Here is an 18,871-nt window from a genome sequence, read left to right as displayed (position 1 = left end):
ATTTTGTAGCCAAATTGGCCGGTGAGTGAAAAAGTTAATTTCAAACCCTGTTCATGTGTATGTTATTTGTTTATGTATATTTGTTCTGTCGTTCTGTCATCTTGCTTTGTTGTCCTTATTGTTGTCCTGTTCTGTCCTCCTAACTGTCATCTTGTTCTGTCGTCCTGTTCTGTTCCTGTTATCTTGTCGTCATTAATGTCGTCTTAACTGTCTCTTGTTTTGTTCTGTCATCCTAGCTGGAGTTTTGAGTTTTTATCTTGCTCTGTTATCCTTACTATCATTTATGTATACTGTTTCAAATGTGTACATACGCAGACCTCACGCAAAGTTGTCAAAATAAAAGCAAAGTTTATAAAATAATTCCATTCATGTGAGAAGGTTATGAGAAGCAGGGGGATACTTCTAGCTCTTATAACAAGACGACAGTAAGGACGACAGAACAGGACGACAGTAATGATGACAAGATAACATTTAGGCTGACAGAACAGGACGACAGTAAGGACAACAAAGCAAGATGAAGAACAAATCGACATAAACAGAGAACATACACATGAACATATAATAATTTATCTGAACAACTAGGCAATAACTGTTGACAAGGACAAATGTACAAAGCACAAAGCAGTCGACTCATTTTTGGCAAAAATGGAACCTCATATATTTAGAGAGAAAAGTTTTCTGTAAATGACTAGCGACCATATCGACCCCCTCTCCCTCTCCCTCTGTCCTGCTCTACTATGCTGTTCTGATCTTGAATTCCTCACCCTCTTACCGGAATGACCGAAAGGATTGGACAGAAATAGCCCTGTCGCAATCTCACGCCAAGGCAGACATGGTCAGCCATTGGATCGGCAACACTCTGCTTTTCTCTTTAAGTTGATTCATAAGGTACTATGTTTGACTTTGTACTTGGCTGCAATTCTGAATGCATCTGTTCATATAAACAGTTTAAAAAACATGTCACTGCTTAAATATGGGCCATGCAGGCTGTATTTCCAGGCAAATGTTTCCTCAAGAACTGATGTTTCATCTATCTATCTATCTATCTATCTATCTATCTATCTATCTATCTATCGATCTATCGATCTATCGATCTATCTATCTATCTATCTATCGATCATGGCCCTCCAGAAGCTGGTTTGGACATCCCTGCTTTAGGAGAAGTTTGTATTTACTAGCTAATGATTATCTTCATAACTTTAAAGTTTTAAATAGGCCTACTTCTATTTTAAGTGTAATGTTTTAAAGGGTTGTACATTTGGACATCATATGACATTCACATCATATGAAATAGAAGTCTGATAATTAATAACGTGGTTTCAGATATTAAAGGTGCACTCAGTAAGTAGCCTATTTGTTTTCTTTTAGCTGCCTCTTATTATTCTAGCCTATAAGTAACAGTGGTTTTGAGATACTGACAATTATTGGCTCAGCGCTTGATGTCCCATGTTCTTTTAGCTCATGTTTATGTTTTTAAAGAGGCTAATTTACTATATAAAGAAAACTATGTACATTACATGCCACCAATTACCGTGTAATGCCAATATGGCCACTGCCATGAGAGGGCAACCCGCTCCATGTCAAGGTGTTCTCTTTAATCCTGCTTTAATTACATTTTTCAATATCATATATTTATTTATTTATTTATTTATTTATTTTATTTGTGTAAAAAAACACACATTTTGCAAAAGTTGGTGAGTACTGCATCTTTCACCTCACAGATACTGTGTATTTGTTTCTCAAATGTTCATCTTGACTCAGGACTTTACAGGAATCCCCAAATGTGCTGCATATGCAGATCGGATCAGGTCAGGAGGTGCACTGCAGATGATACTGACTGAAAAACCAACGGTCGCCCATGTCTTCACCATAGTTATCCTATGCTCCACGTCATTTATGAGAACTGGCTATCACGACTCGTCAGCCGTGGACATTACAGCATAGCTGGTTATCCTGAGTTAATTTATCCTTGCCATTTGCGCCGCATGCGTTGCGTCAGAGAAGAACAGCTGATACGCGAGCGTTTCTCAGCAAGACCACTGACAAGAGGCAACGGACCACCATCAACTGGAGCTCGACTCCCTGGGATTAAGGTATAATGTTGTTTAGTTGTTATTATTTTTAACAAATCGTAACGTAATTTATTAACCAATTTAGGTGTTTTGGGGCGCATATTGTTGCAATCATATGCGCGTTTCATATGCAAATTGTACCACTTTTAGAACTCTAGCGTTCACATTCTTTCCTACCACAGACATTATATAGACATTCAATTCTATAGAATAATCATACGTTTGATGATTCAAAATGTAAAAAGTTGATTATAAACCAAAAGTTTTAGGGTTATGATTGTAGTAATGTTCTTTATATAACATATCAGATTAGCTGAGAATGGTTTATATTCATTTTTGATTGATTTAATTATAATTTGTGGTATTGGTTGGGTGGGGCTGTGTGAATGTCTATCTCAGACCTTGGATGTATTCCTGACTCAGACCAAACAGAGAGACATGCCTATTTTTGGACTTCACTGACACACATTTACAATTTTAAACAATACTACTAAAAGGTGCCTGTGCTTTTTAATTTAATTTTATGAAAGTTTGCTGAGTCAGAGTGCAAAATCAATAATGACACATGAGAAGAAGCTTGATATTTCATGATTTATCATTGTACAGTAACTGCTCCTCCTGATGTTTTGTGCACAAGTTTGACATAGAACAGAGAATAAAATTTCCAGTGAGCTGCAGACTGAACGTTTTCCATCACTGAAAGTTCCCTGTTCTTTATTTGCCTGATTATAGTGAAAGAGAGCATGGTGTAAGTTCAAAGGGTGGAGCCATGAGTATCCTGTGGAAAATGTGGCTTTTCCGTTAGCATTTTATCCTATAGGAAATAGAAATGGTCTGAATTAGGGGGAAATATTTTTTTTAGAGTGTTCTTATGTGACTAAACATGTTACAGGTTAACTAAACTTAACTCAAAGTAAACCTATGGAAACATCCATAGACGGTTTGCTTCTGCAGCAATGTATTTTCATTTCAAATGTTATTTACACTGCAAATAGAGGACATTAGATAATTTAAGTTTCCACTGTGGCTTATAATATACATAACTCAGAAACAGAGGATTGTGAAAGAAATAAACATCCAAAAAAGGACATTGCTTTTTTGTCTTAAATTATACAGAAGCTATAAGGAAAGGCTAACGTGTTTCTTCTTAATTCTCTCTCCAGGTTCAAGATTATCATTCCATTGGCAACTAGCAACTGATCAAACATGGGCAAAGTACGTTTAAATTTCCACATCACTGTGTCTTCTTGCTTTATGCAATGCTTACAATTTGATATTTATGTGCAATTTGCATTTTGTCATGTAGCAAGAAAGAATAGCCACAAAGACATGACCTCTGCCTCCTTTCTCATTGTAGTCATTCTCGTTTTCCATCTATTGTCGTTCAGGGAGTGTAGAATGTCAGAGTTTTCTTAATGAAATCTTAGAGGTCAATGAATTGCTCATTAAAAAAATAGATATGCTGAGATCACCACCACACGCATGTAGACCTGTGCTCAGTGATCATTTTTTTCTTTCTTTTTTTTTTTTCCATTTTTTGAAACAATATCTTGTTTAGATATCATTTTAGATACCTTGAAATGTATAGTAGCCAATCTATTATTAAAGCACACTAATAATTTATAAAACATTAGTGCATCGCTATTGTTTTTCAAAGGATTAGGGATTTGAATAAACCTCTAACCCTAACCTTGTTTGTGCTGTGGACATACAGTAAATACCTCCAATTATCTTGTCGAGGAAAGGTGAGCTATTACTTGAGCTATCTTTTAAGTGCTCAGAATTTTCAAATCTAGGCACCAGAATATTAAAGAGATTTGGGGGTGCTGTTTTATGACCTAATCACCTAGCACCCTAAAAACTGCATAGTAATACCTAGTAAGCACTAATAACATGCAATCACATTTTCTTCAGAAAATCTATTTTATCTTGTTGTGTTTTATATACATTTATAAGTTATATTTCACTATTTTCTTGTTTGCAATATTTACAAAACTTTCAATGACATCTTAGATATTTCCTGAAAGAAAGAAAATGGCTTGCCACAACACCGGAGGACTATATAATATTATAATATTATAATATTTCTTATAATATTGTAAAAGTGTGCCTGGCCGGATGTTTGTCTGCTGAGGTCAGTGTTGCTAGGGGTCTGTTGCTGTAGACGTGGAAGCCCACAGCTGCTGTGTTGAGAGATATCTGCAGGACAGGCCTTGAGCATGTGCAGAGAAGCATGAGGGGGAGGACACTGGATCTGTGCCCTTTTATACTAAGACACGTCAGCAGGACCAGTGTTATGGCGAATAAATGTAGGTAGACAGTGAGTACAGAGGAGCTTTGTCAGATGTGAGGTCTCGCAGCTTTCTGAAGGGGAACGACATCCTGTAGATCAATATGGTTGAAAGTGTAAGGTTACAGACTTTTAAGTCGCATGCAAGCTTTTTGTCTCTCTCTCTGTCACACAAACTGCCCTTTGCTGCTGACCATAACACACAACTGCTGCACTGACAGGTGTCAGCTGTCCATGCTATAATACCGCCTGAGCCTCTGAGTTTGAGAGGGAGAGTCTGATTGTTGGTGTAATATTTTATTTTGGGATTATATAAACATACGTAGGCTGTCCCACCCAAATCTTTTTTTAGTTCAGTGTAATGCGTGTGACTGTAAATGCTCATGTAAATGCTCTCTAAAAAAAAAAAAAATTCAGTATTTTCTTTTGTTTTCAGTAAAAATGTCCAAACATCCTTTAAACAAGACTTTCTTTTTCTTTTTCTTTTTTTTTTACTTTAGAAGCAAAGTTGTAAAATAATACATTTCTTTTTTTTAATATATATAAATCTTTATATTTAGTTTATTTTTTAGCGCAATTTTCCAACGGACAAAATTGCGATTATTAACTCATGATTTCTGTTCTGTCTGTGCGCACCAATCTTGCACTTCTATCTCCTCCTCAACCAGACCACCTAGAGACTTCGGGTTTTCGGCATTATGTTAAGGAAGGTCTAATCTCGGGAACGCACAAAAAAAAAAAAAAAAAAAAAAAACATAAAAAGATTTACTATCTCTTAGTGTTGTGATCCCATGACGTCAGAAAATTGCGCTAAAACACTCACTGAGTTTTTATTACTTGTTTATCCTTGTTTATGCATAAACCTCCATTTATGTTTAAAACAAACAAAAAAAAATGCTTATAATGCTAATAATTAAAAATATATCCTTGAATGACAGCTTGGTCTGTTTACTCTTTCCACTTATTGCATTTTCAGGTTTTGTGATTCATAGGGTTTGAGAAGATTCATCTCTCATTTTGTCCATCACCGTTCATTAAAAACAACATCTAAACATTTATATTTTTTGTCTTAGGGATTCAGAGGTACAATTGTAGATCACCCTGACTTTGATGCAGGCAGTGATGCAGAGACCCTCTATAATGCCATGAAAGGCTTTGGTGAGTGCCAGGACTCCTCATCTATAGATGTGTAATATGTAGCTAGTGGCTGCTGGGATATTTCTATAATGAATGAATTAAATTATTCTCTCTTGTGTCACAGGAAGTGACAAGGATGCCATCTTAGACCTGATTACCTCACGAAGCAATGCTCAGAGGCAGGAGATCCGCACTGCCTACAAATCACAATATGGGAAGGTACTGGAAAATCTCCAGCAAGCATTTAATAAATGGATAAATGGCTTATAGATAAAATGTGCTTTATCAAAATTACATTTCAGGATTTAATTGATGATCTGAAATACGAGCTGACTGGGAAGTTTGAACGTCTGATTGTGGGTTTGATGAGACCTCCTGCTTATCATGATGCCAAAGAAATCAAGGATGCCATTAAGGTATATACGAATGTAGATTCTGTGTGAATTTGAGACCTTCAATTAAAATGTGCTGTGCATGGCTGATGTAATTGCACTAAAATTTACTATTCAAATGCAGGACTTGCTCAGATAATTGTATTCATATAGATATGTTATGCTGTATTTTTTTCAAGTTGCATTTATATTTTCTGAAAATATTGCTGGTTGCTGATATATGGTCTTGACTTAGACATCTGCCAATCAGCTAAACAGAACACAATAGACAGAGAGAGTATTCCCAAACATTCTCTAAGCATCAAGACCTATTACAATATCAGCAATAGTAGTTTCTCTGTGTTATTTACTGCATGTTTTGTCCTGTGAATCTATTTTGCCATGGCTATATAGGATTCGGTAAGTGATTTTCCTTAATTAATTAAATGATGATGGTTAGCTCTTTACTTTGGGAGTGTTAACTATTTCATGATTTTATGGCTGTGAAAAATCACAAATAATTTGGGACTTTAATAATAGAAACATTCTACATTAAAAAACAAAGAAGAAATATATGACTGTCCCTTTGGAAAATAAATAAATGATTTATTAATAATACATGTATAACCTGCTTAGCTTTGACTCTTAATGGGAAGTTTACACTTAAATTGCTGTTTATAATTTTTTCTGCAAATAAGAGACTGCATGATTTGAAAAACCTTTGCAATACTGACACTATATGACAAAATAATAATTCTTCTCTCATTTGTACTGTAATTTCACTGTGTCACTCAAGGAACTGCACTCATTTCCATATGGATAATTATACTAGCTGACTGCCCAATATCCCTTCAAATTAAAGAAACTGAATATGTGATTTGTGTTCAGAAATTGACTTGCTTGTTGTGCTATAAAGGGAGCAGGAACAGATGAGAAATGTTTGATTGAAATCCTCGCTTCAAGAACCAATGAGCAGATTCATAATCTGGTGGCAGCATACAAAGATGGTGAGGTTTTTTTTTTTTTTTTTTTTTTTACACAAGTCAACAAGAAGCCCAATATTCTTCTGAACTGAAGCAAAGCCTGACTATGTGTTTGTGTTCACAGCATATGGTAGAGACATTGAAGAGGGCATTATAGGGGACACATCTGGACATTTTAGGAAGATGCTGGTTGTTTTGCTTCAGGTCAGTGAAATCTTTTATGTTGATTTATGATAATATAGCAAACCTGCAGCCCAATGTTTAGTCAGTTTATGATTGTTTTTCCTTTTTCTGTTTTTTCATACTGAGACATTCAATTTCCCTAGTGAAAAATAAATATACTAAAAAGTATTTGAAATACATTTTTAAATGCTAAGTATACTACAAATACATTTACATATTTTATGTACTTAATATAAATACCCTGCAATTGTATTTTAGATATACTGAATTGGTATACTTAAAGTCTGCTAAATTGGAACTAATTTTGTACTTAATGCACTTTAGTTATCCAGAAGGAGTGCTGAAGTTCAATTAAAGTTATACTTATATTTGATTGTGTTAAAGTGGAACTATTGCAAGTATACTTTAGGTACACTATCATTTAAAGACTGATATTATACAGAGATTATTATTATTAAGAAATATGCATTGTGCAATAAAGAAGTACTCCAAATAAAGTTTAATTGTAATTATATCAGTAAGTCTCAAGTGACATGTCAGTAAATATGTTAATGGTTTGTAGTATACTTAATATGAAATAAATGTATTTTAAATAAATTTTGGTATAGGTTTTTTCCTCTAGGGTTACAATGAAATTGCCTTTATTATGGTCTACTTTTTGTTTCTGTTTAATAATTGTTTCACAGGGGACCAGAGAGGAAGATGATGTTGTTAGTGAAGATCTCGTGGAGCAAGATGCTCAAGTGAGTGTGACTGATGTTGAATTATACTACAAATCAATATTACATTGATTCTTATTGGTCAATTGTGGCCTTCAGATATATTTTCATAATGAATGTACAAGTGTAAAACGTTGCAGTCTCTTTCTTCTCACATAAAATAATTAAATCTCAACTGAATATTCCATGGCAATGACTCTTCACTGCATAAGAGAAACAGGAAAACAAATGAGTATACTAGTTTACCCTACCATACAACTTAACAAGTGCGTTTTTGACCTCTTGACTTGCATCTTGAAAGAATGTTTGTGTGTAATCTCATCGTAGGACCTCTATGATGCAGGAGAGGCACAGTGGGGCACAGACGAGGCCAAATTCATCATGCTGCTGGGAAACCGTAGTGTGACCCATTTGCAGTTGGGTATGAGAGCCGCAGCCACACACTGGACACAGAGATTTCTGCTGACTAACACCCCTCCTCCACTGCACAATCTCTCTCTGTGTGTCTGTAACACTCCACACTGCACCGCCGATTAGATTTGACCATCAGGTTGCTGCTTTTAATAATATAAAAGAGTTTGTAATGCAACAGACAAAACCACTGTGCAATGACCTAAAGGATTTAATACATTTTAATTATTAATGGTTAAGGATTACCCAATGTAACATGGATCAATTCTGTATGACATAACAGAGCAAACTAAAAATTGTGTTTTTCAGTATTTGATGAATACCATAAAATTGCTGAGAAATCCATTGAGGACAGTATTAAAAGCGAGCTCTCCGGAGATTTCGAAAGACTGATGCTGGCTGTTGGTATGCTTTGGCTCCTTGCAATCAATTCCTAAACACTCACAGCTACATTTTCACTTCTTTTTCACTGACTTTTCGCTATTTTATATATCTTCCACAGTTCAGTGCATCTGGAGTAAGCCCATGTTCTTTGCCAGACGCCTTTACAAATCCATGAAGGTTGTGTTAGCCTTGTTATAATGAATTCTAATGGAGTAAAAGTACAGTTCTCAAGGTTTTAGTCAATCCTTTTGTTTGCCCATCTGTCTGTAGGGTCTGGGCACAGCCGACAACACTCTGATCCGCATTATGGTCTCCCGTGCTGAGATTGACATGCTGGACATCAGAGAGTGCTTCAGACTGCGCTATGAGAAGTCTCTGTACAACATGATTCAGGTGCCTATACACCAACAAAACAGAATCCAGACTTTTCTTGATTCTGTCAACACACATTTATTTATTATCATTTGAAATCATTTCCATTTGTGTCGTTGAGGTTTTCCTCTATGATTTACGATTGTCGTTCATTGTGTAGTTATAGAGTTTTACATATAAAATGTGGTTTATTCATGTGTTACACTTGCACACAGTGGACATGTTGTCTGTGTACATAAATAAAAGGTAAATAATATATTGTGAACCCAACAGGATGACACATCTGGGGAGTACAAACGCACCCTGCTGAAACTGTGTGGAGGAGATGATGAGTAAGCATTTTTCAGGTCTTAAAGGAACACTCCACCATTTTTTGAAATAGGGCTTATTCACCTTCTTTCCTACATTTAGATAGGTGGGCAAATGCATTTTTGTCTCAGTGCATGCATTGTTTTAGTTTGACAGGGTCGGCGCTAGCTTAGCTTAGCATAATGAATGGAATCCTTTGTTGCCAGCTAGCATGTCCTTAGTAAAAGTGATATAAAAAAAAAAAACCCCACCTAATTACTTCTTGTGGCCTGCGTATTCACAACGAGTACAAATAGCGATGCAGATTAACACTAGGCAATTTCCTAGGCAGATATTGACTTATATATTAAGGACTACATTAGGGGGAAGCACAGGCGAAGCACTGCTACTTGGGCGTGATATCTCTGCGCCCAAGTAGCAGTGCTTCGCCTGTGCTTCCCCCTAATATAGTCCCAAGTCAATATCTGCATAGGAAATCGTCTAGTGTTAATCTGCATCGCTATTTGTACTCGTTGTGAATACACAGGCCACAAGAAGTAATTAGGTGGGTTTTATTTATTTTTTATATCACTTTTACTAAGGACATGCTAGCTGGCAACAAAGGATTCCATTCATTATGCTAAGCTAAGCTAGCGCCGACCCTGTCAAACTAAAACAATATTTGAGACAAAAATGCATTTGCCCACCTATCTAAATGTAGGAAAGAAGGTGAATAAGCCCCATTTCAAAAAACGGTGGAGTGTTCCTTTAAAGTGTGTCATTTTTTATGTCATTTTTTGACATGTTACAAAACACAGCTCTATATGCAGACAATAACTAAGTCTTTAGAAGTCTGATTCTCCCCCCCCAAAAAACACTTCAACTTTTAACTATGAGGAGTCTAGGACTAGGATAAAAGAGCCTCTAAATAAGTTTTGCAGTAACAATTAACAGTCAGTAGAGGGAGACATTAATCCATTATAAAATAGGACAACACACCATTCAAAACTTTGATGTCAGTAAGTTTTTTTAAAGATGTTTTTGAAAGAAGTCTCTTATGCTGCATTTATTTGATGAAAAATACATTAAAAACAGTAACATTGTGAAATATTATTACAGTGTATTTGAATATATAAAATGTCATTTATTCCTGTGATGGCAAAGATGAATTTTCAGCATCATTATTCCGGTCTTCAGTGTCATGATGTGTTGATTTGGTGCTCAAGAAACATTTCTTATTATTATCACAGTTGAAAACAGCTTCACATTTTTGTGGAAATTGTGATACATTTCTGTCAGGATTCTTTTTGATGAATAGAAAGTTCAAAAGAGCAGCATTTATTTGAAACAGAAGTCTCTTGTGACATTATAAATGTCTTTTTTCTTACTGACCCCAAACTTTAAAAAAGTGGGGTATTTATATACCTCCGTATTTACAAACTATATTATATAATTTAGATGTATTTGCATGTGATTTCAATGAGCCAGGGCCAGAGATCAAGAATTGAAGCTTGTCAAGCTCTCATTCCCTCATGTGAAGAATGTGAAGTTTTTGTCAAGCCCTCAATCCACACATTGTTATTTTGTCAGCACAAAAGTTTAAAGAGCTGTTTGTTTCTCAGTATGGCAGGGGAGTTCTTCCCAGAGGCTGCACAGATTGCCTACAAGATGTGGGAAATCAGCGCCTCGACCAAAGTCCAGGTCGGTGTCACCCACGTTTTCTCTCAGCGGCATTCATCATATTACCCTCTGCTCCGGCCAAGCTAGAGTTGATAACTGTCATGCACCCTAAGCATACAGTGGAGCTTTTGTCTGTGCACAGATAGCATCCGAATGCTGCTCAATTTGCTAATCAGAGTCTTGATTCACTGCCAGTTCCTGTGACACCTTTCAGTCTGTGTCACTCACACCATCCTACAGATCTCAGTGTGTCCGCATGTGTGTTTATGCTGCTGGAGTGATGTTGCTGTGATAATTTATACATTTTAAATTACAAGATGAAACAAAAGATGATTAAAGAGTGTGTATGTCTTTCTTTTTAATCATGTAATTTTATAATTTTGTCTTTTCCATCTATCTCTAGTTAAGAGGAACTGTGCGACCATATCAAAATTTTGACCCTGCGAGTGATGCGCAAGCTCTGAGAAAAGCAATGAAGGGTTTTGGTGCGTAAAAACACAGTTTGATAAGGTTGATAGCATGCATTAGCCAAAGACACTAAGACTAGCAAAAATAATTAATGATTTCCTTTTATTTTTCAGGCACAGATGAAGAGACAATTATTGACATTGTGGCACATAGGAGCAATGCACAGAGACAGGAGATCAGACAGACTTTCAAATCTCTTTTGGGACGGGTAAGACACTGTCCTGCCCAGTTTTGCAACTGTTCCCAATCGGACAGAGTATTTTACTGTAGTTGCTGTAAATGTGAAAATATTTAGCATTTTGCTGACATATAAAGTTGTTTTCCATTAGGATCTCATGGCTGACCTAAAATCAGAACTGTCCAAAAACCTCCAAAGACTCATTCTTGGTCTCATGATGACTCCAGCAGAGTTTGACGCCAAGATGATGAAGAAAGCCATGGAGGTACACAGAATAATTTGTGACGGCACTATGGAACCAAACCAAAATCTTATTTGAGTCATAGAAAAGGCTGTTTCATCATTTAAGCAGATCGACCTTGTTTTTGTTATTCAACTTCTGTGTTCATTTGTTCACTGGGGGTCAGTGACCTGTCCAAACTAGAGCAGAGGTAATAGTCTTTTCTCTACAAGGACTGTTTGTTTGTGGATGTGTCTTTCGTGTTGAGTTTTACTGTGTTGATAAAGAAATGTAGTTAACAGGTATGCAACATGCATATTGCTTTAGCTTATTTACTTTAAGTATTCAGCTTATAGACTTTGTTTATGCTAAAATGTATGTATTTTCCATTTTTTAATAGGGCGCCGGGACTGATGAACATGCGTTGATTGAGATCCTGGTCACTAGAGGCAACCAGGAGATTCAGGAGATGTGTTCTGCCTATAAGAAGGGTAAATAAAATCCTGGCTGTAGATTGAGTAATGTGTCCAGCAGGTGGCGCCATTTATCTAGGCTAAACACTGACAAAAGGTCTGTGTAATGGGGCATTTACTATGATATGAAGAGTCATTTATTTACAGACAGGATATACATCGCGTTATGTCAACTTAACCCATGTATTTTAATTTTCATAGCCTTTAAAAAAAGTTTGGAGGATGCCCTCGAGTCAGATACATCTGGGCATTTCAAAAGGATTCTGATCGCTTTGGCACAGGTACATCTACGCAGTTCTCGCATCCAAACACTGACCCACATTTCATACTTTTTGCTTTATAAACTCATATTTCACTGGTGTGTTTGTCAGGGAGCCCGTGAAGAGGGCCCAGCAGACATGGACAGGGCCTTGGAAGATGCCCAAGTAAGTGTGACATACTTATAAAACGCTGTCAACTGTTGTTTGTTTACCAAGTATAAAGGTAATAGCAGAGTATTGTCATAAAATTGAATGTTTTCATCCCATGTAAGGAATTGGCAGATGCATGCAACGCAGACTCTGGTGACATGGAGGACAAGTTCATGAGTATCCTGTGCACAAGGAGTTTCCCTCATCTGAGGAAAGGTAATGCAAACACATGTTTGCTACTGATACACACATGCTTATACATGTTTTCATGAACGCTTCAGCCAACATTTGCTATATCCCCTCCAGTGTTTCAGGAATTTGTGAGGTGCAGCAACAAAGATATCGAACAGATCATAAAGAAAGAGATGTCAGGAGATGTTAAAAATGCCATGTTTGCTATGGGTAAGAACTTTGTCAGTACAATGTCTGAGCACCAGTAAAATAAATCACTAATAAATTACTTTTTTTTTTCTTTTTTTTTACTACAGGGTCATGTTATCATCAAATCAGAAATGTTTGCTCTTTTAATTCCAATGTACTATCAAAAGTAGCCGATTTAATGGATGACGAGGCAGTTAAATTATATTTTATATTAAATTATATAATTCAATTGATTTATATATCAGTGTTATTTTAGTATTATATACTATTGTAGTATTTATTAATATTTTGATTTAGCTTTTGTTTTTATATTTTCAGTTTTCATTTTCATTTTAGTTTGGGTTTTATTAATTTTGTTTTGTGCTTTTATAATTTTTAAGTTGTTCTAAAAATATTTCTATTTAGCCTTAATGTATTTTTTTATGTCAATGTATGTCATATGTATGTATGTCATTTTAGTACTTAAACTTAAGCTTACAGTATTTTATTTCACTTAGTTGCCAAGGCAACATTTATAATTTTTAAGTTTTTCTTCTAATACTTATACCCCAGGTTTCAGAGACAAGTTTTAAGCCTAGTCCCAGACTAAAATACTGAAAGCAACTTACACAGGCATATCTTAAAATATGTGAGTGCCATTGTTTTGTCTCAAGATGCACACCAGTAAAAAAAAAATTCCAAGGCACGTCTATAAAAGCTACTTAAACGTCTGAATTGAACTAAGGCCTAATCCTGGCTTTATCTGAGCCCTGTCTTTGAAACCAGGCCATAGTTTATTTTATTTCAATTAGAAAAGCTGCCGCCATTTGCATGCAGTAAATTTCTGCTATTTATAAAAATAATTAAACAACCTTTAGCACAAAATCTTGACTAACATTATTAGAGGATCTAAAATGAGCCCTATAACAATTACATCAGCAAAAGTCAAATTTATGATCACATGTTTTACACATTTGACACAAAAAGGATCATATGACTCCAGTCATCTGAAAAAAATATCAATTACATGTTTGTATTTTCCAGTGCGAAGTGTGAAGAATCAGCCGTCTTACTTTGCTGACCGATTGTACAAAGCCATGAAGGTAAAAGTGCTTTGTTATGTAATACACTTCCCTCAACATCACTCTGTGAGCAGGAGGACATATCGCAAACATTTAGGCCAAGAACGTGACATCAGTCATCTCAAAGTGCCAATAGAATGGAAAAAGAAATCACAACTGAGGTCTCTTTAATATCTCATCTGGTTCTCTTAAATAGGAATGAGATTTAAATAGGAGCAAATGGAGGTTTTTGTTTAAGGCTCCTGCTTCTCAGACACTAGACATCTCAATAATGTCTGTGCTCAGATTCGATAGGATGCAAAAATCTGCAATCAGATACTGAAATAAAGCATAACCGAGTACACGGTTAAATCTCCTGAGCGGATCTCTGAGCAAAAACTTTACTCTGGGTGATGAATAAGAGACGTTGATTGAAAACATGCTCTACTGAAACATGTTTTATGGTCTTTTTGTGGGCTAAACACACTGATGTAAGGCAACAGTCATGTAGAGCTCATCTGTTGACAGTGTTTCTGTGCCAGCAATGGTTCTCAGACTTGATTATGAGTCACAGGACCTGTAATGAGCGTCTGCAGTTTTCTAAGCGCCGTGACTTTCCCTGCAGGGCCTGGGAACAGACGACAGGGCTCTCATCCGTATCATGGTGTCCCGCTCCGAGATCGACCTCTTCAACATCCGCAAAGAGTTCAAGGACATCCATGAAGCCTCTTTGCATGAATTCATCCAGGTAGAGACATTCGTTGTAAGTTGTGTGCTCCTTGTCAAATATACTGCATGCTTTTGTGCATGACTTGCTGGTGTGATTGGAAATTAGTGAATTTAAAGAGAGTTGTGTAGATATTGTGTTTTGTCTTACTGTAGGCGTTGTACATCCTCTTTTAGTTAAGTTGAGGGGAACAGAGTGCTTGACAGGTTCCTGCGGTGTACTTGCTCGACTCAGCTGTTTAGGAATTTCCCCTGCATGCTTGACTTCCTCTCAGTGTGCTGATTCTGATTGGTGGAGAGAGCGGAGACAGGAAGTGTTCAACAACAGGTCTATACTGGCTCTGTAGTCAAAATTCCCTTCACAGATCAATAACAACACTATACATTTTATGCATTGTTTTTTGGGCTTGTTATGTTATGTTACTTGTGCCAGTATGCAAATAAACTAGGCGTAACAAAGCTAATGCATCATTTTAATGCAAATCATATTTAAAAATGTAAAAAATAACCGCATCATTTATTTTTAGTTGCGTGCAGTGTTAGATAAAGCATGCAGAGAACAAGCCTGTGTGTGTTTTTAAGCTGCGTGTCAAATGATTTCTGGATTAGATTTATTGTTTTGTAGAATTGCATGGTTTCGCTGCACTTTGCATTTGAATTTTCAAACTTTATTTCCATGGAAATGCACTTTAGGTTTTGAAGGAAACAAAATGTTCTGTTGATCTCACTGCTCGTATAGTTATTATGAAACTCTTTGTAATTATGTAATGTCATGAATTTCATAATGGCTTAATAGCATTATGCAACACTAAACTTTCATTGATATAATCATGTACGTTCTCCAACTAGGGTGTGTTTTGATGCTTTATTCCAAAATTGGTCAAATGTTTGGTCTGACCAAATCGTATTATTTTTCTCAGGGCGACACATCAGGAGACTATCGTAAAACCCTTTTGATGCTCTGTGGAGGTGAGGACTAGAACATTGTTCGTCGTCCTGGATGTGTCACAGGATATTCACGCCTAGCAAACAGTGCGTTATGTTCCAGTCCGTTATTTGTGAGATGCTAGTCAACATACAGCCTTTGTGCCCTCTGCTGCTGCCATGCCTCTGCCAAAGCTAGTGACCTATGCAAAAGCCACACCTTGTCCCATTTTCTGCAATCATGCACGAAGCATTTTTTTTTTTAACCGTTAAAAGCACTTTTTGTGGTTTTACTCTACTAGTGCTTTATTTGTTACCCAACACCCTGTTTAAATTGATCACCTCAGAAATAAAATATGTGATCGTGTTTTGATGTTGTGTTTTAATACCAAAAGTTGCTTTAAATTTAGTTCAAAATGTGATGTGTTTCTGATTTTTTTTTATAGAACTGGATTTCAAATGGTGACCCAACACAGCACCAACATTTTTATCATACAAAAGTAAACAAAAATAAAATATTCTATAAAATGAATTACCAGCTAACAGGGAACGTTCTGACAAGGTTCTTTTTAAAAGTTATGAACAAAACTTCTTCCAGTAATGTTAATAGATTGTGCGTTCAAAGTTATCTGGTCTTTAAAGGAACACTCCACCGTTTTTTGAAATAGGGCTTATTCACCTTCTTTCCTACATTTAGATAAGTGGGCAAATGCATTTTTGTCTCAGTGCATGCATTGTTTTAGTTTGACAGGGTCGGCGCTAGCTTAGCTTAGCATAATGAATGGAATCCTTTGTTGCCAGCTAGCATGTCCTGAGTAAAAGTGATATAAAAAATAAAAAAAACCACCTAATTACTTCTTGTGGCCTGCGTATTCACAACGAGTACAAATAGCGATGCAGATTAACACTAGGCGATTTCCTAGGCAGATATTGACTTATATATTAAGGACTACCGTATTTTCCGGACTATAAGTCGCTCCGGAGTATAAGTCGCATCAGTCAAAAAATGCGTCATGAAGAGGAAAAAAACATATATAAGTCGCACTGGAGTATAAGTCGCATTTATTTAGAAATTTATTTCACAAAATCCAAGACCAAGAACAGACATTTAATCTGGAAAGGCAAGTTATTTAACTACACAGTAGCACACAAAACAACAGGCTGAGTAGGTGTCCGGTATGTTAACGCAACACATTAACAGTTATTCAGCTACACAATAGCATAAAGAACATATACCTGGGAGGCTGAATAGGCTAAATTAACATAAGCCAGGGAGTCCAACAAGCAAGTTACCAGTAAACAAGTTCACCAAGCTCCCGCGATCTCATTCCACATCACTGAATCCATTGAATTTTCTTCATATGGTGTCGCTTCTGAATAACAGCCCTCTCGCGGCTGTAGACGGTAATGTTTTCTCTTGGTTCATTTCAGTCTGAATTAATTTTGATATATAAGTCGCACCTGAATATAAGTCGCAGGACCAGCCAAACTATGAAAAAAAGTGCGACTTATAGTCCGGAAAATACGGTATATTAGGGGGAAGCACAGGCGAAGCACTGCTACTTGGGCGTGATATCTCTGCGCCCAAGTAGCAGTGCTTCGCCTGTGCTTCCCCCTAATATAGTCCCAAGTCAATATCTGCATAGGAAATCGCCTAGTGTTAATCTGCATCGCTATTTTTACTCGTTGTGAATACGCAGGCCACAAGAAGTAATTAGGTGTTTTTTTTATTTTTTTATATCACTTTTACTCAGGACATGCTAGCTGGCAACAAAGGATTCCATTCATTATGCTAAGCTAAGCTAATGCCGACCCTGTCAAACTAAAACAATGCATGCACTGAGACAAAAATGCATTTGCCCACTTATCTAAATGTAGGAAAGAAGGTGAATAAGCCCTATTTCAAAAAACGGTGGAGTGTTCCTTTAATAATGTTCAATGTTCAAACATTGAAAAATGTTCTCAAAACGTTAGCACAAGATCATTACATCGATCATGGAACACTTTCCCTGAAACGTTGGATGTTCGTCTAACATTTTTTGATTGTTAGTACATTTCTCAGAAAGTTTAGAAAACATTCACAAGTAACGTTCCCATACTGTTTGCAAAATGATAAAAATGGAATGTTCCCTTCGAACCATAAAAATGGAATGAGTCGTTCAGAGAACATTCAGAAATAATGTGTTAACTTAATGGGAACGTTAGCACAAACGTTTTTAGAACGCTGGTTTTTGTTTGCTGGATTTAATGTTGTTTGGTGAATTCTGCGGACGAAATCCAGTCATTTCAATGCGAATCCACATGATTGTGAATTTTGCATGAGCGTGAAAAAATTCGCCACACAGATTCCGCAACAGGTTCAAGTTGGTCACTCAAAGTCGCTACATTGACCAACAGACAGTTGCTTAGTTTAAACGTTCAGTGTAAGTTGTGCTTCATACATTATTGCTACACTATTGACAATAGACAATGGACCTTTTTTTGCCCATGGAATTTCATTAATATGACCACACCTGTAGGCCTGGTTTCACAGACAGGCTTAGCTCAATAAAGACATTTAAGTAGCTTTTATAAACTTGCCTTAGAAAGAAACATTAGTGTGCATCTTGAGACAAAACAATGGCACTGACATATTTTAAGATATCTCAGTGCAAGTTGCTTTCAGTTAAAACAGCTCAAACATATATTTTAGACTGTGAATAGGCTTCAGCCTTGTCTGTGAAACCGCGGGTTAGTATTTTAACGAATTGCATAAGCTCATTAATATGCGCAACATGACATACACTGAATAGGAAAACTGAGAATTTAGAATTAGATCATGATGTTTTCATGATCTTAGCAGCTAATAATTCACCCATCAAAATAAATTGTGGTCAGCCCAAAATCATGTTTATGCTCACTTCAGGAGAAATCGTATGTTTATGTAGACTGGGGGTCATATTTTGATTTATTTTGTGTAGTTGTTTTTCATTTAATTTAAATTTTTTACTTTTTAAAAAATGTTGCTATCATACTGTACCTTTGCTCGATTATATAACGACCCTTTTCAGAACCTTGGACCTGTTTTTGGCTCAAAACTTCGGTTGAAAACCATTGGCCTAAATCATTCAGTAATTCACTCAGCAGAGGACGTTTCTCACGTCCTTATTTTTATGGTCTAG

General features: G+C 36.3%; 1 protein-coding gene across 2 annotated transcripts; it reads left to right on the top strand.

Moving 5' to 3' along the window:
- Positions 1 to 812: 812 nt before the first annotated feature.
- anxa6 (annexin A6) lies at positions 813 to 16,077 on the top strand. 2 transcript variants are annotated; one of them, XM_084132445.1, is made up of 26 exons: positions 813 to 888; positions 1,762 to 2,093; positions 3,236 to 3,287; positions 5,436 to 5,520; positions 5,624 to 5,718; positions 5,802 to 5,915; positions 6,787 to 6,877; positions 6,978 to 7,057; positions 7,723 to 7,779; positions 8,083 to 8,176; positions 8,476 to 8,571; positions 8,669 to 8,727; positions 8,821 to 8,943; positions 9,196 to 9,254; positions 10,833 to 10,911; positions 11,294 to 11,375; positions 11,472 to 11,566; positions 11,688 to 11,801; positions 12,157 to 12,247; positions 12,431 to 12,510; positions 12,601 to 12,654; positions 12,762 to 12,855; positions 12,946 to 13,041; positions 14,044 to 14,102; positions 14,686 to 14,823; positions 15,707 to 16,077. In XM_084132445.1, the coding sequence occupies exons 3-26, from the start codon at positions 3,279 to 3,281 to the stop codon at positions 15,764 to 15,766; spliced, it is 2,004 nt and encodes a 667-aa protein (XP_083988571.1). In that variant the 5' UTR covers positions 813 to 888; positions 1,762 to 2,093; positions 3,236 to 3,278; the 3' UTR covers positions 15,767 to 16,077. The 2 variants fall into 2 exon arrangements, with proteins under 2 accessions (XP_083988571.1, XP_083988572.1); XM_084132446.1 differs by lacking the exon at positions 813 to 888 and having other exon boundaries at positions 1,789 to 2,093; positions 14,686 to 14,808.
- Positions 16,078 to 18,871: the final 2,794 nt, after the last annotated feature.

The sequence above is a fragment of the Abramis brama genome, assembly GCF_963993115.1.
Source record: "Abramis brama genome assembly, chromosome: 13".
Taxonomy (NCBI): Eukaryota; Metazoa; Chordata; class Actinopteri; order Cypriniformes; family Leuciscidae; genus Abramis; species Abramis brama.
This window is presented reverse-complemented; position numbering and strand designations above follow the sequence as displayed.